At 38.9% G+C, this 26,082-nt stretch overlaps 1 protein-coding gene across 1 annotated transcript in view; it reads right to left on the bottom strand.

The window, feature by feature from the left end:
- The window catches only part of NPAS3 (neuronal PAS domain protein 3), an 851,962-nt gene that overhangs the window by 417,784 nt on the left and 408,096 nt on the right, over positions 1–26,082 (bottom strand). The window contains exon 3 of the mRNA XM_045841074.1: positions 16,355–16,437. Coding sequence (XP_045697030.1) covers positions 16,355–16,437 — 83 coding nt within the window. The remainder of the gene's footprint in view (positions 1–16,354; positions 16,438–26,082) is intronic.

Raw genomic sequence — 26,082 nt, 5'->3', positions numbered from 1 at the left:
CAAACATTTCAGCATTTTTAAGTGTAAGAATGATGGTTGGCCCTAAATATGATATTCCATTTCCTAAATTTTACTCAATTGTAAGTGCAGTCATTGACATTTTATGTCCTTTATCTAGACTTGTACCTGTCATTCCAGATTAGGATACAAAAAATGCATTTTAAATTCTTTGAGAGAAAGAACATCTAACATTCCCCAAAGCAGTGGCTGGAGTGCCTCATGTATAGCAAGTGGACTATGACTACTTGTTCAATGTCAATATACAGGGTCTGTATTTTTCACCCCCAGCTACACTGGTTTACATTGAAGAGGAGGTGATCATACATATTTTCTAAGATGAATAACCTGACCAATACCAAAAATGATGGGCAGTGATTTTGGTGGCAAAACCTGTACCCATAACCCCACCTCCCAAGTACAATAATCCAGAAAATCTCCAAAGAAAACATAATCTAATAATTTAGATATTGATGGAAAAGATTTCTCCTTTTGGACTAATGCTATCAGTTAAAGACTTCAAGGTTAATGCAGATGTCAGTTGGACAATAAAACAAGCATTTTTAAAGTAAGCAAATAGATTTTAAACAGTTATTTTCTATGGGTGTGACTAAAAGGAACATATAGGAATGAGTATCTTCTCCTACCTATATTTTCATGTTAAGCATGGTGCTCTTTGGAGAAAATTACTTTGTGCTTTTTAAAGCTTAAGCTTCTCTGAAAATCAGGCTACGCTCTTCAAACATGGTTGCACGAGATTCTGTTCAGCGCAGCTTTGTTCCTGTGGCCAAAAACGACCTCCCCCTTTCAGCCTCTGCAGGCTGTCCCAAGCCTCCACTTCTGTTCATGACCTATTGCTTCTGTCTGATTCAGCGCAGCCCACTGGCTATGGAAATGGCCAGTCTCAGCGTGAGACAACAAAACGGTCAGCACACTGGGCTGAGCTGTGTCATTTTCCTTAAATACTTTCCCAGGAACAAAATGGCAAGCTTTAAAATGTTGTCTTCTGCTCAGGGCAAATATTTCTTTATTACACAAAAGTGTGTGTCCTCTAGTTTCTATTTAAACTATAGCTTCAAGTATGTCACTTGAAAAACTTCAACTGCAAAATAACTGAATACTTCATATTTTTCCCTTATAATTCCTTTCTCTGTCTCCGGGTTCCACTTAGGGTTCCAATCCCCGCTGTGCCAGATACTGACAGCTGTGGGTCCTTAAGCAAGTCACTCTACTGCTCTGAACTTCAGTTACCTCACGGAAGTAACAGTGCCTAATTCAAAAGACAGGTGAAGGGAATGAACGAGGTAAAGCATGTGAGCAGCTCACTCAGTGCCTGGCAGTGTCTCAATTAATGTGTGCTAATACATATCATTATTCCCCAAACTCTGGCCTAAGTCTGCACTGAAAATCTGCATCCAGGGAAGGAGGATCAAAGCACTTTCTGCTGAGACCCAAGTGTAACCTTGCAATTTCAGAGAATTCAGAAGCTGCCTTACTTTTCCATGTTCTTAGCAGAAGGAGTTATCCCCAAACAAAGTTTCCATTCTTATTTAAATGGATCCTTCAGATACTTCAGGGAAGAGGCAAGGAGCCAGTGGCCACTGGGGTATCCTTCTAATTTTGGTGTCCTGAGAAGGGACAGTTTTATTTCAGCCTGAAATTTGTCCCCACTGAAAACCACTTAACTGTATTGTCATCTCCAAGTAAAGCCAGGTTAAATAATTGTCAATTAGTTACCAATCTGTCACATAAATTCTCCAAGCTGATTAGCAGCCTTCCAGTACCGAAAATAGTTTGATCTACAAGACAGGTCTTCTAAAAAATAATTTAACTTAGCTGTGAATCCAGTGAAGCTGACCACTCAGCAGGGAGAACTGGTGCCTATTCAAAGGCCCAGGCCTTGGTACCTACCATCTAGAAAGACCCAACATTACCACTTAGAAAGACCCAGCAATGTGTTCTGGAGGATTAAATGCTGCCTAAGTTCTGGGTTGGGCTTTTACATTCAGCACACCTAAATGTGATCTCAAGAGAGGATACAGTTGATCTTACTATGCATTATTAAATAGTTACTGAGTTTTATCTCCTATGTGACTGCAATTCTAAAAGTATAATTTAAAATGTCATTGAACTATCCTTATGGATTAAAGATGCAATTAAAATAGTCATTGATATTATCATTTGCCTTTGTAATTATGTAGAACTCACAGACTTCCTACTTACAAAAAAAAAAAGAAAAAAGAATTTTCTGTTTCTTTAGGTCAATTCCACCCTTGGTCTAATCTCCATACCAGACTGAATTTACTAAAACATTGTGTCACCCTAAATTGAAGCTTGAGAGTGGATTATTTCAGAGGGCATTTTCTGGTGGTCTGAGAGGCATGTGGATTTTCCACGTCTTTAGAAATGAGGGGAACAGCTGCTCTGACCTGACAATTGCTGCAGCAGTTATCTGGCTACATGGGATTTGACCAGCTTTCTGTATGGATAACCCAACCATCAGTGCCACGTTTTATTCATCCAGAACTAAAAAGGTTTACAATAATTTCGCTGACTCACCCAAATGTTTATTATTTACAGAGATAAGGCAAAATGGTGTGACTTGTTCTTTTCTTAGGCAGGGTTCTCTATTCTGCCGTCACAAAATAACACTAACCCATGCATTCCTTACCTTGCAATCCTAAATTGTCAGATACTGAATTGGTAAGTGGCTGAGAAGTGATATCCATAGGCACTAGAAAACTTAATAAAAGCAGCTGGGTCTTGGTGATCGGGAGCATTTGACCAGCTCCTGGGCTGGCAGGCAGGTGTCTGCCTGTAGTAGACAGAGGGGGGAGTGCAGTAGTGATCCCTGTGCTCCAAGCAGGAGCCCCCTGGTGCCTTCTTACTACTGGTGCCTGAAGGTCTTGCTCACTATGGTCTTAATGGGGATGGTGTGAACAGATCAGGCTCAGAAGAACGAAACCATGGCACATATTTCAGCAATGATGTGTGATGTAATTTCTCTCTTAAAATCAGCTCTTCCTCCCATAACCATTTTCATGAGACAACAATATTATGATCACATTTTGGTTGATTTACACAAAGTCAAATGTAAAAAGAGAATCAGAATCTTTGATGGTGAGAAATACTTGATTTTTCTTTTCCTCATTTTGTTTGTCTATATCTTTAGGCTTTTCAACATTTTCTTTGTTTTTTTTTCACACTGTAGAGTTAAAAAAGAGGGATTTGACCACACATGTGTGCATACACAAAGAGGGACATCTACTTACTGAAGATTCTTCAATAATAATCTATCTTTAAACAGCTAGTGATATAGACTACAGATGTGACATTATCATATAATAATTGTTCAATTATGTGTTCAATTTAGCTCTTACTGGAGTCAGAGATTTTTTTAATATCTTAAACTAATTTTGATTTGATTCTTCTCAGTCAGACTTTCCCCAAGTGGGCTTTGCCGACTAATACTGTTCCGGGATGCCCACAGGTATCCACGATCAGCTTAGCATGGGACACAAAACACATTACCCACCCAGCCCCCACCTCCAATCTTTCCTCAAACCCAAATTCTCCCAGAGTCCCAAAAGCTTATGAAGTTCTGAAGACTCAGATGAAAAAGCAACCCTGGCTATACTGACTGAGTTTTGGGTTCATAATAAATGATAATCAGCTGGTGTCACTCTATGCTATATCATTCCTAGGGGATGCTGGTAACAAGAACATAATATTTATGAGGGGGACAAAAAGAACAGAATTATCTGGAGGGCAGGCCCCTTGTGGTGCAGGCTTCCCCCACTAGGTGGGTGTTCTAGGAACCTATCTGTATCAGTGTACCAGCTGGTGTTGTTGTGAGAGGCTATGTTCGGCTTCAGTGATTTTTTTTGAAGACTGTCAATGTCTTTGCCCATTTTATGATGGGTGGCTTACGAGCACACCTGCCCACACTGTACTGAGTGTTCAGCAGTTTTTTACCAAAAAACAGCATGACCCCCATGCCTCACCCTCCCTATTCACCCAGTCTCACCCCAAGTGAATTTTTTTTTTTTTGTATTCCCAGGTGAAAAAAGTCCTTAGAGGGAAACATTTCACTGATGTGGAAGGGGTGAAACAAAAAATGCAGAAGCATTAAATGGCATCAAAATCAATGACTTCAAAAATGGTTTTGAGCAGTGGAAAAAATGTCTCAACAGGTGTAGTGCATCCCATAGAGAGTACTTGGAAGTGAGTGAAGCTCAAACATGTAAGAATAAATACACATTTTTTAATGAATAAATTCCAGGGTTTTTTGGTCTCTCCTCATAGTACCACTGACTATTCTTAAGGTCAAAAACAAAACAAAACAAAACAAAACACAAAACAAAACACTGACATGTGGCCCAGACTTGCACAGATCCACATCCATCAGCACATTATTCATGTTCAGCTTTGACACATAACCCTGGGATTTTCTAAGACCTCCGTCCTCTTTTAAAATTGAAGGCATAATTATCTTTCAGTTTCACCTTAATCTCCAAATAATTCAGCCACTCTTAGTTCCTAAGAAGGAATTAAAGATCTGTTCCCACACCTTGCAAACAATCTTCCTATCAGCAGGCCCCAAACGAAAGCTGCAAAACCACAACGATATTGCTGCCTTTCCCCCCTCCCTATCTCTGTTGTATGTGTCTGCACTAAGAGGATGCACATTTCCTAGCAAGGCGAGGACCTTCAAGTCCTCCCCCAGAGACCCACATGCACAGGAGACATAAAGGGGGGTGTGTGTGGTAGGTGAAGGGGGTGAACTGTGTAATTTTAAATTTGTAGCCACAGGAAGTCCTGGTCCACTAGTCCCAAGCCAGCTGACTTGACTCCCTCAGGTTGCTTGTGAGGGGCAGCCGGCTTATCACAGCCAACTTCTGTGGAACCCTCACTATGTGCCAGGCACTGTGTGCGGCATCTCCTCTAACTTCCACAGCACTTCACTGGCAAGAACTCCTCTCTCCTCCATGTGGAGTTTAGGAAGCTGAGGCTTATAGAATTGAAATAAATTGCCCCAGTACATGACTATGACAAGCAATTCAAATCCAGATACAACTGATTCGAAAGCCTGCCCCCTAGTCTTACGTTACACTGAACTGTGCTTGTCTGTCTGGTCATTGGTCTTCTTCACTCAGAGTGGGAACACCCAGAGGCCACACCACCACTCCCCTCTGTAGCTCAGTGCTTTCTCCAGCCCCTGGTGCAAATCAGACATTCAGGAAATACGTACTGAACCGGAGCTTAGTATTTTTAGATTTACTGTCTCATTTTCCTAAATCTTCACTAAAGGAGATAATTTTGTGACTAGAAAGTCCCCACTTACCATTAGCACTATTTCCAGCCATGCAGCCCAGACCCACAGGTTTCCTCCACAGGAACAGATCCCCCAAGCCCGTTCCCCTCCGCCACACCTCTCATGCTCCTCCTCTGTGAACAAGGACATATGTTTACTCTGCCCATCCAAGTCAGCAAGGTACCTGAAGACCCAAGATCTGTACCTGCCACATACATACACATACCACCATGAAAATCCCTCTGGAAAGTTCTTCCTTCTGCTCCTTCTGTGGAAGGGTGCCCTTTCTGGTGTGACAGGTGACAGATCTGTGCACCACACATGAGGAGAGTCGTATGTGCGCTTCAATGTCTCCTCAGCATAGTTTATAGCAATGGATACTCACAGCTTCTGCCTTCCAGCTCTTCTGGATTTCCAGTTGGCTGTTTAGTCCCATTTTTTGAAGCAAATCGAAGGGACCCCTACAGTATGCTGAGAAGAGTAATGTCACAGCAACATTTTGGCGTAAAGAAAATGTTGATTCTGGAGTCTCTATAAACTCTACTTTTTCTAGTTGTTTTTAGGTTGCTAATGAGATTATTCTGACATTGTCTTTGGTTGTTTTGAGAAAGAATGTTCATTCTCAAGGTAAACATATATTCCTACTACCAAATTTTAAATTTTTACTGTGCACTAGTATATAGTACCAAATACAAATACCACTTAGGCAAACAGATAATTTATGTTGTATTCAATGAAAATTTTTTATCTTGTTTTTAATCTAAGAGGACTTTATTGATTATGCTCCTATATCCCTATATTGGTGATGTTCCTGATAAACATTAACATTTTTCTTCAAAATATCGGCATTATTCTGGATTATCCAATATATAGATAGAAATACTAGCAGGCACTTATTAAACACATTGTACATGCCAGGTTCTGTACTAAGCACTTTTAATACACTATCTCGCTGAAGCCTCATACCATGCCTGTCAGAAAAACTTCTACTGTTCTCTACATTTTAAAGATGAAGAAAATGGGATTTACAGAGAGTAAGAAACCATTCTAGGTCTACACAGTTAATATGTAAACAAAGTGGGATGTGAACTCAAGGTGGCTGAAGGCCAGAGTCCATGCACTGAAAGAGTCTGTCCTGCTCCGCCCACAGCTAGAGAACAGGAATGAAAACAGGGCTGGGGACACAAAGGCAAGGTAAGGCCCTAGCTGTGGAGTTCAATGCGACTTTGTTTGGTAAGGGTTTATTTGCTCCTTCACTTACTCACCAGGTAGTTTTTTAGCACCTGTTAAATGAAGGACTCAAATTTTGTACTTGGAATATACTTGTTATTAGCACCTATTCTGGCCCATGAAGGATGTAATAAGTTTATATGGAATGAATGGGACTTGAGCTTTCCAGGGGAAAGTTTCAGCAGTTATTTTTCTAGATTGTGGCAAATGAATAACCCTAATGTCCCCTTCTGTTTTTCATATAGAATGAGTTAAAACAATAGTGAGTTTCTAAGTGACAGATTTTAACCTTTCATAACCATTAACTATTTTCTCATAATCATAAATATGATTTTTATGACTTAAGTTAATTTTAAATAATTATACTTTTCTCCTTGAACTAAGGCAATACCGTACCTTAGTAACGATGATGAAACCAATGAAATAATGGTTTCAACATCAACCTCTATGCATGTCAGATTTTAGTTCTGAGAATGGAGGTTTGCAATAAAACATACATTCTTGAGTGAATGAGAAAGTCAGTGATATAATTCTTGCAAATTACACTGAGATTCTCCAGTGAAACCAAATTCCTAGGTATGAAGCCTTATTCTAGACAGAAGATACATGCAAGCATCAGAGGGATGCTGCTTCACCAAAGCCCAGTGGCTTCCACAATATGAACACCACAGCTGGGAGACTCAGCAGATCCTCCAATGTTAGTTAGTGCACCAAGGTACATGGGGGACGCACCACATCTCTTTCATAATCTCTATTCAAAAGTTGTGACTCATTCACATACATATTTCAGTTTACACCCAGGTCAGTTCCTGATGAAACTTCTGTGTTAACTTTCCACATTAAAAAACATTTTCCTAAATATTAATGCTGACATCCTATTTGAAGTAAGAATGTCAGTGATGAGAACAGACTCAAGAAATTTCTGCTTTCTTTTTCTTTCCTTTTTAAATACAAATACTGCAAGACTTACTTCTGATTGTCTTACAGCTCAATTGATAAGGTGTGTTCCTTTTTTTGTTCCAGAAAATTTAAAAGCAACTCATTTAAATATGCAAAATTATCTTGAGTTGTTCATACGTGAACTTAAAAGCCGTGCAACACAGGAAAATTAAGTAATTATGCCTCCAAGTTATTTACTGCAATTAAGCTCATTTATCATATGCAAATTAGTGCAAACTGGTCTCATTAGTTACTAAATTACTCAATATGAGCTGAACAATGTAGCACTCCAGTTTGTAATGAAAAATCCCTGTAGAGGCAAGCAGTATCAATTAAGCTAATTTGCATATGCAAATATATCCACTAACTTTCTCTTTTTCTATATTTAGTTTTACATTTTCTTACCATTCTGGATCAGAGGGAGACTGCAGGGTCACTCACCTCTCACTTACTTTTCACTTACTTTTCTTTCACAGCTAAAAATGTCTCTCTTACATGGAGTTACTTCAGTTTAGCACTAATGTCCAGCAAGATACCACTCTGCCAACGAGGGCCATTGAGACTAAGAACAAGCAACTTTCCCAGAGATGGCAATTTCTTTTATACTTGTAAGTTCCATTAAAACAATAAGTAAGGGTGGAATTCCAATTCATCAATAAAATAGAAAATACCTCATACAAGAGGTCTTTTTGATAACACTATGATCAAACACAAAATGAATATTGACTTGGCTAGGCAGCATCTTTAAATAATAATTTATATTTTTATATTAGCTTTTGAGCTGTTTTAGGTAGTGTTCAGTTTTCTTTTTCTAGATGTTTGAATTGTACTAGTTATTTTTTTTATTTTCTCTCACTGAATGAGATTAAAGATGAAGCTGATAATAGATTTGGCGTTTTCTAGTCCACACCCCAACATAGTTATAAGTGCCTCCTATCCTATATATCCAAACTGCTTTCTCTGTAGAATCTTCTTAGTCTTCTATAATTGACTGAGTCTCAGCAATACTGTGGCTATAAATACTTGAACAATAACAACATACTTTTTATTTTCTTCTATCAGCCACAAATGTTTAAATATTTCTGGTAGGGAATTTACATGGTTTCTTTTATCTATCAATAATGCTTCAGGACCAAAAGAGAATATAAACCAACTTGTCATGATTCTAGGGTATATACCCTGAACTAAACTGCAAAATGCAATTAAAAACAAAAACACAGAAATTTAAATATAAATCTTGATCTAATCTTTTTTCTAAGTCTGATCTGTTAACATCCTCTTTTAAACCTAAGCTAGCTAGATATTTATTTATTTACTTATTTACTTACTTATTTACCTCACCTAAGGACATTGTTTTTATTGCTCTTAGAGAGGAAGAGAGGAAAAAAAGCATCAGTTGGTTGCCTCCCATATAAGCCTGGACTGGGGATCTAACCCACAGCCTTTCAGTTACTGGACAACGCTCTAACCAACTGAACCACACAGGCCAGGGCTAAGCTATTCTTTTATTTGTGGAAGGCATTAAGGCACTCTTTTATTTGTAAAAGCCACATGATTGAAATCGGACATTTGGTTGAGATCTATGTTATCTTTCATTCGACCCACATAAATATCTTACAATTCTGTATACTGAATAGAAAAAAATAGCTTCATGAGTTCCTTTCTTCCCCACCATTAAAAAAAACATACATTATTTAAACTCTTCTGCTAAGGTGACGACCATATCTATGTCTTCTACAAGAGAGTTGTTCTACTAGTAAATGATCCTTGCAAAACAATTAGTTCCCTGGTTATGATGGGGAAGACAGGCCATTGTGCGGCCACCCTGCCTGGCCTTTTCTAACCCACCTGTGGTCAGAGAACCAAAGGTATTATAATCTTGGAATGTTCTTGGCAGTTTTCTCTTGGTCTTCCTTAAAGGGTCTGCCCACAGTAGTCTCTCTCTGTTTGGGGCTTGAATGTTCTAAAAGCAATATAAAAATTCCTCAACACCCAGAAACAATGCAGGCTCAGTTATGTAGATATGAGGGGTTCGCACAAGATAGGCAAGCTCAAAACCAAAACGTGAATACCACACTTCTGTTGCGCTCTCTCTTTGGGGCATTTCTTACAGAATATTATTTTTATTCTCCCAAGATTTAGGTTAAATAATTACACTTGCACCATTTATTTATAAACATGGGTGCACTTATTATGTGTATATTATCTAACTCACAAAGTTTTATTTATTTTAATATCCAAACCTAGTTATGGATAAACGTCCTCCTTTGATCACTTTATACCTAGGAACAGCTATCAGTAACGACATGTATTACACCGTGTCAGCGATGTAACATATACAATATCTATCTGCAGCTCACCACCATGTGCTCCCAAGAATACAAATGTTAACTTTAAAAATATCCACATATAAGGGTTGATTTGATTGCTTTGTTTTAATGCCTGTGAGGTGAGGAAAGCAGCATTACTATGGAGCATGAAACAACAATACTGACATTTTATATAACAATTATACTCATAAGTATTATTTACAACATAAAAAAAACTTAAACCCTTCTGCTAAGGGCAAGCAAATAATTAAAGCACTCCATTCATAAATCTGCACCTTAGGCAAAGTCATTCCACTGGTTAATTTTATGAGTTACAAAGATATTTGTTACCATTTTGTGTTTCATTAACTTTGAGAAAGTAAAATATGAATATTCTATCTGGTCTACTAATTTGGAAAGTCAAAATGAATACCCTGCTTTTTTATATCGAGGATATCATGAAGTAGGAACAATAATTCCTTAATAGAGCTTTCAAAGCAGGAACCAAATTAGTGTTTAGTCACATGTACTGTATTCAGGAAAGATCCCACATAATGACCCAAAGTTCTTGAATTTTGTCTTAGCTTTTCACAAACATAACAATTGCCCATCTTGACCCCTTACCCCCTGCTCCTCATCTGATTAATAAAGTCAAAGGAATAAACAGGCAAGCAAAATACAAACAGAGACATTGAAATGAAGAACGAATTGACAGTAACCAGAGAGGAGGGGGGAGAAGGATAATAGGGGATAACAGGGTAAGGGACATCAAGGACATGTACAAAGGACACAAGGATAAAGGAAAGGGGGTAGGGTTGAGGGTGGGGGTGGGTGGGGCCAGGGGGTGTGGTGGGGTGAAAATGGAGACAACTGTACTTGAAAAACAATAATAAATAAAATAAAATAAAGAGAATAAAGTGAACTAAAATACCTTGACTCAGACCCAATGCATATACTTCACAGTTTCATAAGTTCAAGGCTGACATAAGCTGAACCCTAAACTGTTCTGCAGAAGCTGCCCCTGTTGTGAAATTCATGAATGAAACAGCTCCTGGTTCACTGGGGCTACAAGAAGGGTCACAGTCAGCAGTAAAGTTTCCATGTGCATGATAAGAATGAGGCTCTTGCACTGCATGGTACACAGCCTGGGGAATGGCCTTGCCTTCATACACTGGTATTGGATCATTAAATTGGAAGATAACTTTGCAATAGTTGATTGTATATTAATAGAATCACCATTAAGTTTATTTTCCCCCTGTCAGTAGGAAGGAAGCCAATTTTAAAGGATCCTGTTAAGTTTCTAAATTTTCCCAAGAGCGTATATAGCTAACAAGATGTACACTGCAAAAACATAATGCAGTCACACAATGAATACAAAAAATTAAGGAGTGCATCTTCAAGTCCCACCCCCAACTCTCTACACCAAGGGGTCCTTAACATGCTCTTCCGTGAAACATCACGGGGCCCACAGGTGGCAGGAACGCTTGGCACCTGGTGCAGAAAGTCACAGGCATTTTCTGAGCCCCACCCTGGTATTTAGAACTGACCCTGCTTTACCTTCCAGATTCCATCAATTCCATATCCTGTCATGCCAAACATAAATTCTTTTCTTTTTATTATCAATGTCTTTAAAAATGTCCCCATCATTTCTGGGAAGTATTATAATCTAATGGTAAGTATCCCACATTCAAATTCTCAGTTAACTAGCCATGTGAGCTTGAGTTGGTTATTGAAATTTTCTAAGTCTCAGTTTACTCAGTTTTAAGATGTGCACAATCATAACACCTAACTAATAGGTACTTACTGAGAGTATTTAATAATATAAGAAGAGAATTTAATACATGGAATATCATACAGACTAAAAATTCAATAAATTTAAACTAAAATCAACCCAAATTAGGCTCTTTCTAACTGAAACACACCCACCCACAAACACATGACATACAGACACACAGACACACAAACACATGACACACAGACACATACACATACCCCTCACTAGGTATTTGTTTTAGAAATGCAAATTTACAGTTGAAACCTATGTGATTTTATTAACCAATATCACCTGAAAAAATTTAAATTAAAAATAATTTGAACACACATACACAAAGAAGGAAATGCAAATTTATACATATAAAGAAAATATTTAATGGCAGGAAAGTAGTTTAATAAATTATGCTATGTCTGTGGAATGGAATAGTGTATAACTATTAACAATATGAAAACTTATCCTTTCTTAATATAGACATGACCACAAGATAATGATTTTTTAAAAGCTGACTGTTAAAGAGCAATGTTCAAACCCATGAACCTCAGATATATATTCTAACAACATGAAAAACAAGGATTTCCCATAACACTAACTTCTTATCCCTCACCCTCCCTTTATCACAAATACCCAAACACTTTTACCTTTTATCACTCTTTACATTTTTCTTCTGCACCCAAAACCTCACTGCAACTGTGCCAATGGACAAAACCTACTGGCATCTCTTCACTATTTATCCTATTGAAGGATTTACTCCTAGCTACCTTGGTATTATTAATGCTCCTCCCTTAAGCAAAGTCAAATCCTGAGTTTTCCTCTTACCTTTCTTCCTACTCTTTCCTCATATTTTACTTGCATCTTAAGTGATGATATATGCAGGGGTTGTCTCTCCTCAACCCTCTTCTCTCATTGCTCCACATCATTTCCATGGGTCTGCAACTCATTGCTTGATTTGAACTCTCATTCATCTATATGCTAGTGATTAGTAATCCCTGGTCCTATTTTCAGGCCTAGATTTGATCTTGTTCTAGAGAATCAGACTCAGGTTTCCAACTGCTTACCTCTTATCAACTTTGCTTAAGAGAATATCCCATTTACCTGTCTCTCAGGTATAGACAGCTGGTTACTAATCTAGAAAACCTGTGGTTATTATTAACTCCTGTCACCCCCTAGACCTTCATTTCTAATAATTCAATCTCAATTCCATACCTGTCTCTCCATTCATAGAGACTCTGGGACTATTATGATAATTTCCTAAATGGTCTCTATGTTAGCCTCTAACAACTCAAAGACTTTCTAGATACTGTATTTGGGTAATAACTCTGGAAAAAAATCAAATGCTTATTTCTTGTACAAAAACCTTCTTCATGGGCTCCTCACTGGTTATAGATAGCATCCTGGCTTGGTTCACTGGGGCTGTCACAACATGGTTCATGTAGCTTCTCCATCTCCATGTCTTATGTGCTCTCTTGTGCGTGGGGAGAAGCCATCAAACTGAACATCTTAACAGTCCCCAAACAAGATCTATTATAACTTGCCCCATGCCTTTTCTTTGACACTTTGATTAGAATATCCTTCAATTTTTACCCTGGCAGGTGTGGCTCAGTTGGTTGGAGTGTTTTTCTGTAAACTAAAAGGTTGTGGGTTCAATTCCTGGTCAGGACACATACCTGGTCAGGGTGCATATGAGAGGCAACCAATTAAAGTCTCTGTCACATTGATGTGTCTCTCTCATGCTCTCTACCTCCCTTCACCTTTCCCTAAAAGCCACAAGCATGTCCTGGGTAAGGATAAAAAAACATATACATATTCTCCAACTTACTTTGCCTAATAAACTTCTATTCATCTATCAACAACTTTGAGAAGTCTTCTTTGATGCTTTGTGGCAAAGTCAGAGCCTCACTCCTTTGTGCCCCATAGAATTATACTTGACCAGTGGGATGCATCTCACTTGATGAGGCCCATTGGCTCCTCTCTACCCAAATGACTGCAAGCTAGTTAAGGACAGCAACTGTGTGCCTATTACAGTGAATTTTGTGTTCTTACCTGGTATTTGATTTTTTTTTTGATAACTATAATAAACTGAGGTTAGAAACCAAGTTGACCACATAGGTTTTTATGATATTTGCAAGTGAAGGAAGGATAGCAGAGAGGAAAGAAAGAATTCATCCCAACCCCCTTGATTCAACCATGGACCCTCCTGAAGGGAAATATGAAAACCCCATTATTCTTGAGGACCATTGAGATATTGCAGATCAGGTACAGACATGGGTCTATGGGTTCAGTGGGCCCCATGCTAGGGGGAATGATAACTTATTAGTTAGCTGAGAGAGGGCCTTCTTGTTACTGTCACTTCCCAACCCCTTCCTGCCCATAATGCCCATATTTCATTTAAAGGAGTACATGAAGCTCTTCCACTCCATAGTCAGTGGTGAAAGAAACAAATGATGAGAAGATCTAGTTTCCATGATTATTCCAAGATTATCTAGTACAACCTTGTTTGAATGCCTCACTTTTGTGAAGGCAGCCCTATCAAGCCTTAAATTCAAAGGCTTTGAAAATATTCTAAACATGGACAGTGCTATTTGGAAGCTTTCTTTTGTTTTTCAATATGCTACATTCAGAAGCCACACAGAATATATGTATCTATTTCTTTTTCAAATGAGGCCTTCAAATATAAAGGGAAGACATTAGTGTCCCTTTTAAGACAAGTGTTTTCCAAAGTAAACTTCACCAAGCCCTTTGCCACCCCTCATGTAACATGGTTTCTAGTTCCCACAGCAGTCTGGTCATTTCACTCCAAGTAATATCAGTTGTCCATGTTTCTCTTAAAATGGGTTGTCAAAGCCAGGTGTGTAACCACCTGAAATAGCAGACCAGCTCAGCAGCCTCATTCTAGATGCTCTATTCTCTCAGTGAAGCCCAATCTTGAACTGGCATTTGGACAACCACTGTATGATACAATGATTATACAACAGTATAATACATTTGAACTGTAGTTCAACTCATGTTTTGTTTTAAATTAGTTTTAAATTTTTGCAGCTCCTAAGTCACCTTTCCTTGAAGACTCTGGACTCAAGATTTCTAGAAAGAACTCAGAGGAAAATAATCTGGGGCTATTCTTTGAACCATTTCTTTCATAGACTAAGTCAATGTACTGATTGGTCCAGAATATAAATGAGTCATCCTGAATCACATTAGAATCTAACTAGATTTATAGATAGATATATAGATATAGATTAGATATAGTTATAGATGAGATAGGTGTAGATATAGATATCACATGGTATGGCTCATACAATACTTACAATATTCCAAACAAAATTCATACAGGGAAGAAGGAAGTAAAAATTTGAAAATCTAGGAAGCAAAATTCTTTCTATATCCCTGAAACTAATCTACTGCAAAGGTTATTCAAAATTTTATATGCATGGTTGAATAGTATCTCCAAGGAATATCCATCACATGGTATCTTAACAAATATTAGCAGAGACATGAGAAACATCAGCATAAACCAAAATAGACAAGGTAAGTCTTTTTAGGGCCTTAAATTTGCAAATGTGATTGTGACATCTCACACCTAACAAAACATCAAATTTTCTCAAACAGTTGTTAAAAACGACAAATTACTAGACTTCACCCTGAAGATGCTGATTTGGAAGGTTCAGAGAGAGGCAGGACTGTATCCTTTAAACAAGAGTCTCAGATGATGCTGATGGTACCAGCCAAGGAACCACATGGGAGAACCACTGGGATTTGATCATGGAGAATCTGATAACGATTTTCTGCTGTACATACTTTCAGGAATAATGCACTAAATTCAATAATACTTTTGGCTACCTAGAAGTCATTTTTTTAAACCTTGAGTTAGAAAAAAATGACTTAGAAGCCATTTTTTAATGTTGACTGAACAGGAATCTGGAGTTTACCTTTATTTTTCCTAGCTGAAAATAAAAAAGACCATAAACATTTTTTCTGAATAAGCTGCCTAAATATCCCAAACATGTCTGCTACTTTAATTCCATGTTCAAAATGTATCTTACATAATAAAGAAAGCTTTGGCTATGGCAACATCTACTAGGGAAGCAGAAACAATGTCAATCAGTCATTCATGGATGTGTTGAGTCCATGGCTAAATCTTTGGGAAAAATATTTTGAGTAAGTGAGATGCTAAGTTTGGCATGAAGCTGCTTTCAAACAAATAACTGCAGGTCCAGCCTAATCACCCTCCCAGTTATCTATCATGAAATTCACTGGCAAAATTAAATTATTATTATTTGTCTCCTTTCACTTAAAATATATTTGAAAGTTTCATCATGAGAAAGTTTGTAGTTTGGGGGAGAGACAAACATTAAGATTGGAAGCACTCATGAATGCAAACTTAAGCAAAGAACAACTGAAATTTGGCAACACACACAAAAAATGTCACGTTACTTACAGAAAATTTGCTTTTTCTAAAACAATATATAGCTCCAAAGACACACACATACCACTTACAGATGCAGCACACATACTGTCGTTCTGGGAACAGCCAGCTACTATACATTGAGCAGCGACTGAATAGTGCAATTCATCTCAATTATTACAAATAATACTTGCCCTCCCTTCCTCATTAATATTCTCTCAAGGGATGGCTTTCTAAAAAGAAAAAAAAATGGATTCATAAGAATTTCAGAATTCCAAGATGAAATAACAATAGCCATATACATAGTTGAAATAAAAATAACAAATAAAAGGCTAAACATACAGACTTTTCTTAGTAAAATGTAATCAAGCTTCTTTTTCTTTTAAAGGTACCTGCAAAATGTGACTTCCCAAATGTGCTTCGAATACTTCAATGGCCAGTGCACTGGGGCTTCTCCTTCGTTGTGCACCTATAACTTAGAGAAAAAGAAAAGAAAAGGGAAAAAAAAAACAGAAAAAGAAACAGAAAGGAAGAAAAAAAGAAAAAAAATTAAGTTGGAGCTCTGATTCACACCTTTGGCTTAATTTCTCTTTAATTGCAACACTAGTTAGTTACTATGTGAACAACATCTCAAAGACACACAGCCCAGCGTTAATTCGGTTCGGAGTTACAGAGCAAGCAGAGCCTCGGCTGTAGTTTCGGCTTACATAACAACTTCTACAGACATTCAAAACCACACCCAGACTTTCAAAAGAAATTATTTTGGATTGTTTTTCCTACACTGGAGCAAAAACATAAATGTTCACATTCCTTTAAAATAAATTAGTATACTATTTTTCTTAAAATTTAAGTATTTTTAAAGTATAACCATACTGCTCCCTCCACAAAATAAAACCTACATTTTTCATATTCTCTAGGATGGAAAAAAGCAAATGAGAATTTTTGAGTGTTGTAATGCAACAACTTTATCATCATTCAATAAGCACAATATGCTGGAGAAGATATTCTCATTAATGACTGTTTACACTAGTGTTCAGTGTCTCCGGATGGCTGGATTTTTGTATTTACTGAATGTTCACATGTAACTATTCCTGGAGGATGGCTGAGAAGCCCAGGTGGACTCTCACTCAGCACACGCCTCACCAGAATGGGAACTGTTTCCTTATGCGAATCCTTTTTCCCTGCACACAGAGTTAGTCCTGCTCTTCCTGGCATGCCCACATGCGGTCTGCAGGCACCGGCACTGCGGGAGCCCCCCATCTTTAACAAAAGTGAGCTTGATGTATGATATTTGTAGGATCCACAATTCAGGGTCTTCTCTACACGTTTTTTTTTTTTTTTGTATGGGGTCACAATTTGACTTTAGTTCTGTTCTGGGTATCTCCCCACTTTCTAAGTTTTCAAACATAAAATTCTGTTTGATTTACAGTAACTTATGAAAAAATTCAGATCTTTTCCATATTTCCAACAAGTAAATCCCCCATGACTTTCTGCTTTTCTTGAGAATTTTATTACAAACCTCTTCTCCCTCAAACCTAGACACTATGAATGGGAGATAAAATATTCCCCCCCCCCACACTTTTTCCTAAAAAACACTTCCAGCAGTTGACAAGAAAATTTCAGCATCGTGCTGCTGGGATAATTCTGCTTCGTTTCAGTTACTAAGTCAGTCAGTTGGATCCATAGCTTAGTAGGGATTATAATATAAATGTACTTGTGGTTATTGCACTGTGCAAAAGTAGGCAGTTTACCCCTGCAATTGCAAGTTAGTGTCTGCAGTGTCTGAAAGGCACTTTGAAAATTGCATGAGTGTTAAGTATCATTATTACTGGCAAGGGGAAATAAAAGGGACATTTTGTTTCAATGGCAAAATTTATAAAATATAATTGAAGAGTGATTATTATCAAAGAATATTCCAGCTGGCAGGGATTTTAGAGATCTCTATTTCAACTTCCTCATTCATTTCAGAAGGAAAACACACAACTAATCATCTTAAAACAGAAAAATCAGTTTTCTGTCCTAAGATTAATCTTTTTTATAAGGATATACACGTGGTTTTTAAAATTTTAATATTCAGATATACTTAAGAAAGTACCACTCTGTATATGTGTTTCTGATTAATTTCCTATTCTAACATGCACATTACTCCCTTCAAAACTCCTTTGGCATTTTTGATAATGCAGCTGTCTTGCTGAATACTGTTTTCAGTTTCTAGAGTGTTAATTGCACATTATGGTAGCTTGGTGCGAATGATCCCACATGAATAAAATCTGCAGTCTTTTTTTTTTCAAGATTGTTGGTTGGGGGTGGTGAGAAGAAGGGGGAGTTGAAAAACTTCAAAAGTCTCACTCCATTTTTGAGGCAGTAATTGAAATCCACAAAGTTCCACATTAACATGGTTCATAATTTGGGGCATTTTAGGACTTCCAATGACAATGTTTAAAATGAACCATTGCACCTCACAAAAGAAAATTGACTAATTTTAGAGAACACAGGCTTTTCTACAAAAAACTGGATTAAAAGGAGGCCAGGAGAGGAATAGCCACTTTCCTATAGGAGAACCTAGAACATCACAGGCGATGTAAAGAGAGTGTTATTTGCTCGAAGGTCCAAGAGGCATGCCCCAGTAATGATAGATGGCAGCTTAACTGACTTCTAGAAGCACCGCTGACCTCAGTAGGGTGCTTCAGGGGTCATCCACGCTAAGCCACCGATGGCCATTCTTTGCCTCCTTTTCCCCCACTTAGGACTCAGGTGGTCCTCTAAGTAAATGCTGTGCATAAGCAAGTGCATAAATATTTAGGGATTTTATGTAAGAAAACTTATTAGTCAACCTGGGGATCACAATGTCTTCATCAGGTGACATATCCACAAGTCCTACCTGAACAGTTATTCTTCTTTGTCCTTCGAATCCTCTAGAAGTCTGAGTGTGCATCCAGGTACATGCTAGCTGAATACGCAGGTATCTCATAAGTGGTTTCCTGCTATTCTACTCAATGGCATTTTTATGGCACTGGAATTTCTCATAATTTATATGTTTTGTACTCATGCAGGTGATGTGGGGCTATAATGAGAGTTCCTAATTTTACAACCAACATAAATATGTTAAACAGGAGCCCATTATGTCCCTGGTGGAAGACCAGCTCTGACTCTGGCATTACTGGGAACTGACTAGACATTAGAAATGTACTTCTTACCTTTACTCTTTCTCCTATTGCATTTGGCATTTTGAATTTGACACAATAATCTGATAACTCAGGAACAGTGCAATACAGTTATTTTATTTCTCCAGGTTAATCATATTGTGTTTATACAGTACCATTAATGGATAAACCAAAACTAAAGAGGCATTTTCCTTAATAGGTCCATCATCCTCAGAAAAGTAATGCATTGCTTATGAAGCTTGCTCAGGTCTTTGGATTCTGGAAGTCGACTGTTTCCAACACCATTTGGTAGCCCAGACAAAATGCACATTTATTACTGCTGAATAGCTCACTGTTTCATCTGATCCAATGATATATTTCATTTATTTCTTTGTCCAATTAAAATATACTTTTTGAAATTTAAAGAACCCTAAACAAAACGAACATACATGGTGCATTGCTAAATAAATGGAACATGTAATTGCTTTTCTGTGAAGATTATGTCCCTACTCACTGATAGTGAGATGTGAGAGTTTTATAAGCTGAACAGTTTCCACAGACTGTTAAAAAAAAAAAACAAACCTCATGGTAATATAGTAACTCAACTTCAAACTCAAGTCAGCATTTACTGAGTACCTATTTGATGTTTAAAAATTGCTAGTTACTGTTTTTATTATGAAATTTAAAAAACAGCCTGAAAGAAAATTTTAAGCAATTTAAAATAAACCTAGGCCCAGCACATAATTTTCAACAAATACCATAACACTATTATCTCATGTTTTGCAATAGTTAAAAATAAAATACCTAGAGTTTTAAAAGATTTAAATTGGAGACATATAAGGAGAAGGGGTCTTAAACATCAACTAAAGAAATGCTGACTGTCTCAGAAAACTAAAATGATAGGATGACTCACTAGGACTGTATCTGTGGCCTTTCTCTGTGCAAAAGTAGAAGCCACAGAAGGAAACCACAATCTAAAACATGTACATGAAAAATTACTTCTGTCCTTTAACAACTTTGGCAAAAATGCTCTAATCTAGACTCTTATGCATAGTGAAAAAGGTACCTAGACTCTTCTGCACAACCTTGTGAGGCAGACTTTGAGAATTAATTCACTGCAGTAAAAGACTATCCGTCCTTTGGAAAATATACCCCACACCCCCAGTCATATTCCTAACCAGCGCTTGTCACCTTTGGGGAGGTACAAAGGCCAGAAGGGCTGAGGATTAGTGCTCAGTGGGAGCTTGACCTATTCAGCCAAAAGGTCAGCTTGCCACAGAAGAACCCATCACAAACAGAAAGAGGACAGCTCAGTGGACACACATAATGAAAGGGGGGAAAGTTTGAGCCATACTTGCCTTGGGTCCGGCATTGCCCTTTTCCTTCAAGACCCCCCCACCCCCATTTCCAGAGAAGGTGAAGCTGCCCCAGCTCCTCACCAACACAGTTCACAGTGGGGAAGTAACCACAGGGAGGGAGAAAGAAAAGGGCTTGTTATTTAAGTGCTCACTTGAAACAGATACTTAAAAGTGAAGATGAATATGATATTGTGAGGGTTTCCAATAGATTGTTTTATCATAAAAAAGTAGTCATTGGCAGATAGGGAAGACCATTTTACAGAAATTTTCCCATCAACCCCCCCTCCACAGACGGACAATGTGTCTGCACAGGTAAAGGTAGCCTTAAAGTTCTGCAGATATTATTTCAGGTATTATCCACGGAGTAAAAAGGTATGCTTCAGGCCAGGATGGCTACCCTCTGAACCTGTCAGCCTGTGGGCAAGGCTCTGTTCCCACACAAGCTCAGGGAAAGGGAGCATGCTTAATGGAAACTTGGGCATCACTCCTGGGCTTTAGCACTTGGGCTGAGCAAAGTCAGGGGTGGGAAAGAGTGGAGAATAGAAGGCTTAATGAATCTTTCCATAGCTGCTGAAAAAAAGAAAGGGGTTTCCCTAGAAGAATCTCAATTAGCCTCTCTCACTGTAGGGCAAAGGAAGCTATGAAGGGTTTTCCCAGGAGTCTTAGAAGTTTATGAGGTGAGTGTGTGTGTGTGTGTGTGTGTGTGTGTGTGTGTGTGTGTGTGTGTTTCCATGTAAAATAAAATTTATGTTTTCATTTACTATGGGACCAAATCTTCATTCTGAAACTTGTCCCCACAGTTCTGCTTACTGCCTCCCATCACCATTTGCATCCTTTCATCACTAAACTCATTGTTAGTGTGTGCTTCAGACACCGGGGCCATTTCCACTTGGGATGGAGATGAGACGCTAGAAAACTCAGGGCTGGGTGCCAGCTCAACCAGCACGGCAGCTCTGTCACTGCAGCCCTGGTGTTGCAGACACATCGTGTGGTCTCCACTCAGTGCCTCACGTGAATATCTGAAGGTGAAGAATTACAGTACTTTTTCAGTGCACTTTCAGCAGCATTAGTTTTTTACCATTTAAAATAGAAGGTAACTGATGAGCAGAGAAGAGATATAGGGATAAACATTGTTCATAAGGCATTTGAATCCCTGATTAACAATAAACACAAAAAAGAAAACCTTCTGTGTTCAGCAGAGTCCATATCAGGTTTAAGGTTCATATTTAGAGTTTTAAAAATAAAAAATACATCTTCATAATCCATAATACAGAAACCATTGACACATTGTATTACCAATTTAGACAGAGAGGTATTTAATCCAATAAAATAATTGAAACTCTAAGAAGTCTTATGCTGATTCAAAAATTCTTTGATGCAACACATATTTTAATTTCTCCCACAGTCTAAGTATGGCTTGAATACATTAGGGAAAAACATTAGGGATGCCTGTGAAAGTGTTAATACTGACAAGTGGATTGCTGAATCCTGGGAAAAGAAACCATGTCTGCCTTTCCTGGAAAGGTACAGTGTATGGCTTCAGCTGGGAAGAACTCAGAGGGACACGTAGAACAGCCAGTAGGTCTGTTAGCCAAGGCTGTGTTTATCATGCACTTATCTTCTGAAGAGCTAAACAGTATTCCTACTGTTTCTGAAAACTTCTAATCTTCTACATGAAAATGGCAGTCATCTAAAAGAGAAAAAGCATCCAAGTATTACTGTAATAGTCTTGACAATGTTTTTGTGCCTACAGTCAGCAACAAATTGCATGGACTTATTTTTAGTAAGAAGTTTCCATTTTAAAGGTCCACTTGGCTATTTATGAATAAGAGTTTCTAGCTACTGGAGCAGATATTTCTTTGCGTGTAGGTGGGAAAAGAAGAATACATCCTTCCTCTGGCAAGCCAGTAGTTACTACAGAAACTATTATATGTCCCTCACATGGACGACATATAGGATGATTAACACCTTCTTCATGCGAGAACCCAAACTTCCCCTTGACAAGGACACTCTTAATGCAGCATGGTTAGGCTGCTGTTTGGACTGACAGCATCTGAGGGAACGATGAAGCCTGACAGTCAACATCTCTGAGGACAGAAATCTCAGGAAAATGTAGGTGTGATGCACAGCCTGGGCTGAAGGTTGGGGAGTGGGGTACATGAGGGGGAGCCTCAAGAGATCCAAGGAGGTATAGGGGAGGAGAGCGTGCTGTGGGACTGGACTAATAGGGCAGGTTTACTTTCCTGATGTTTCCCAGAAACAGTTACAAGTCCAGAGAGGACGTTATAAAAATGGTATCAGCCATCCCAATATTAGTTTCTCCGTCATTTGAAAATAACAATGTATATAAAAGAGGGCGCTTTCAAGGGACTAAAGCACAGCAAGAACTCCAATTCTTTTCCCGATGTGTTTCTGGGCTTCAACAATGAGATGTTACAGGGATTGCTTTTGGATGCAAGGTTTAGAGTTAACTATTTAATTCCTTTTCTATAGTGAAGAGAATGAGAATTTCCCCCTTCTCTTAACAATGCAAATAGAAGGTTAAGAAAAAAAAACTGACCCTGATTACTCCTGTGTTTTTTTTCCAGCAGAGTTACAGGGTATGATGGGTTGGACCCCCTGTAGTCTGAGGAAGTTTTAAGAGTGACTTTAAAATGAAGAATGTCGAACAGGAGAATCTTCAAGTGGCAGAGTCTTGATTTTTATCTAACATGAACTCAGCAAGGGAGATATAAACTAATTAATTCTGGCTTCAGGGCTATAGCAACAAACAATTGCATTGAGGCATACTATGTGGCAGGCACTCTGCTGGGGACTCGAAGCATGAGGATGCCTAAAATGCAGTCTGCTGAGTGAGGCGGTCCAGGGTGATGAAAGGGTCAGTCCGCCACAGAGACACGCAGCACGGACAGTGGCCTGAGCCTCCAGCCTGAACAGGTGTCTGATGTAGGAAGGTGCTCTGCTTTCTGAGTACAGTCTGCCGACTATAGTTTTGGGCTTCTTCTTTTGCCATTCTTATTGTTGTTCTTGTTCTTATTAAAATTCCTCTTCTTCCAATTGCCACTTTCCTCTCCATCTACTCTGTGTGTGTCAGGAAGGAATACTGCATGTTCTCATGAATTACGTGCACAGCACATAAAAAGACACCCATTGCTCTTTGACCATCGCTCTCAAAGAGTGAAATAGAACACACTGAATTTGGAATTTGAATGCAGCACTAACTTTGCAAAGTTTAATATTTGTCCTTTGATTGGCAGAAGTGACCTCCCCACTAATATGCTGAAAATGTTTTGCAAAGTTTAAATTTTTAATGGAGGTTAGAGTCACTATGCTCCCTCAGTTAGGGGGCAAAAAAAAAAAAGGATTATTATACTTTCATTTTGTAAACTGTCTTAAAAGCCTTCCGGCTGAGTGCTGCCACGCTGCTGTCAGTCCCCCTGACCTCCCAGCACACAGACTGTTAGAGGCATGATCCGCCCAGGAGGGAGGGGCGGAGATTACCCCTGAGGCAGTCCAGTGTCGCTCAGCTCTCCCTGGTAAAGGGAAGAGGTCCACAGCTGTTAACTTGATTTTTTTTCCAAGTATGATTCCAAAGCTTCATGTGATGACATTTGTAACATCTGCTACGAATACTGCAGTAAGTCAGGCACAACCTTATCACTTCTAGTCTAATGCTCCACCTGTCCTCCTGGCTTTCCTAGGCCACTGATACGACAGGGAGCCGAGAGGGCTGGGTGTGCTGGAAGCAGCTTATGTTTCTCTGGGCAAAAGAGGCCTAGTGCCCTCTCCCTCTCCTTCTCCCCCGCCCCTTGCATTGGGGCCACGTAAATGCTTGGCAGTATGCTCAGTGATTTTCTTTATGCCAAAAGAATAGTCAACATAAACAGTTTTATGAAACAGTGGGGTGTTGGCCCAAAACATGAAATGCTCTGCTTATAACAGCACCTGCTTGAAAAGTCACTCTGATGAGTTTCCAAAGCTCAATGATCTTGGACTATGGATTACGTTTACTCATCAAAAATGTAGCAAACATTCATAAAACAAGATATTAATCTCATTGACCTAGGTACCAGAGAGGTATGCCAGGTTCCTACTTCTATTTCTAAATCTTCTTTTAATGTCTTCAGAAGAAAGCCAAAACATCCATGAAAAAAATGTGCTGAGTCTCTACTCTGTGTTGGGCACTGTGTCAGAGGACATAAAAATTAAAAGGCACCACCCTGACTCTGCAGTAATCGAAGTCTAGTGGGGAGACTGATATATAAGCAAATGAAAAAAATGCAATCAATGTGCAACTATCAACTCAACCCTGAATGAGGGCAGAGAGAGTGGAGGCAGGAAAGCCCTCGGAACAGGGGTACAGTTAGACCTGAGGGATGGACAGTGAGGTCCCATAGACAGTGAGCTATGGCAGTCAAGACCTTGGGACATACTGGTGAGACATGAAGGCAAGGACAAATGCACATTAACACAGCCACTTGTGCAAGGTCTCAGCTTCATCATCTTGCCCACTCCAACTGCTCCTTTTCCTTAAGCAGCAGCATCAATGAACTGCCATACCCCTATAGACACTTGGAGGGCTGTGCTCCCCCATGAGCACAGTGCCATCTTGGTGTTCAATACTGCAGCTAACCAGTTATTGATTATACCCAGGAGGACCAAGGTATAGGCTCTGTCTGAAAACTCTAACTTCACAGTTCTACCTTCTGCACAACTTAAACACCACTGCTTACATCAAAGGCCCTGAAGTGCACATGGATGTCACAGCATCCAGCTTGGCAGTGTCAGGCAACTCTGTCACCAAGTAGACTGCTGTACCACCTCAGAGGAAGGAAGATGACTACAATGACTCAGGTTCCTTATTGTAGGAATCTGATTCCTTTCCAAGATACTGCTTGCTCTCTGCTTGCTGGGAGGGGTCAGTGGAAGGAGGCTCATGATTGGGAGGCAGCTATGCACAGAGAAGAGGATTTGGGTTCTAGAGCCAGAACAACCAAATTTTAAACCCTCCATTTATCACTAATTAGCTGGTGGTCTTGAACTAATTCGGCTCTATGGGCCTTAATTTCTCATTCTGTCAAAAGGGTTAGTATCTCCTTGAACTGTTGCAAAGACATGTGACATGCCCTGGTCTGTTTTCGTCTCACATATTGTGTCTCTCCTCCATGAGCAAGATCCCTTCATAAGCTGGAGGAATCGTTTTGTGTACAGCTGAAACCCTGGTGGTTTGGACAGGGCCCACGACACAGGTGTACTGTAAAAATCTGTGAATAAATGAACATGCTAGAGTACTGTGTGTAACCCACAGAGGTGCTCAGCACATCAGCTCTCTGCCTCTTGTTATGAAAAGCAGAGGCTAGACCAAATGTGACTTTTCTAAATCACTATCTTTATCCCCAAATAATAGGAATTTTAAGATTATTTTTCCTAAATATTAGGAATCTTTAAGAATTATTTCCTAAAATATTAGGGATACTTTATTGCTCTGTATTCTCTCCCCAGTTCCTGCCTTTCCTATGGCATGATGTCAAATCTGCAGTGTCACCACAAGCCCTGCATGCCAACTGCAATCAGGGCCTCAGACCAGCGCAAACATTTCACACATACTTGGGCAAAGCG

The sequence above is a fragment of the Phyllostomus hastatus genome, unplaced genomic scaffold (assembly GCF_019186645.2).
Source record: "Phyllostomus hastatus isolate PE091 unplaced genomic scaffold, TTU_PhHast_1.1 phas_contig_348, whole genome shotgun sequence".
Taxonomy (NCBI): domain Eukaryota; kingdom Metazoa; phylum Chordata; class Mammalia; order Chiroptera; family Phyllostomidae; genus Phyllostomus; species Phyllostomus hastatus.
Note: the sequence above shows the minus strand (reverse complement) of the source record. Positions and strands in the feature narration are given on the sequence as shown.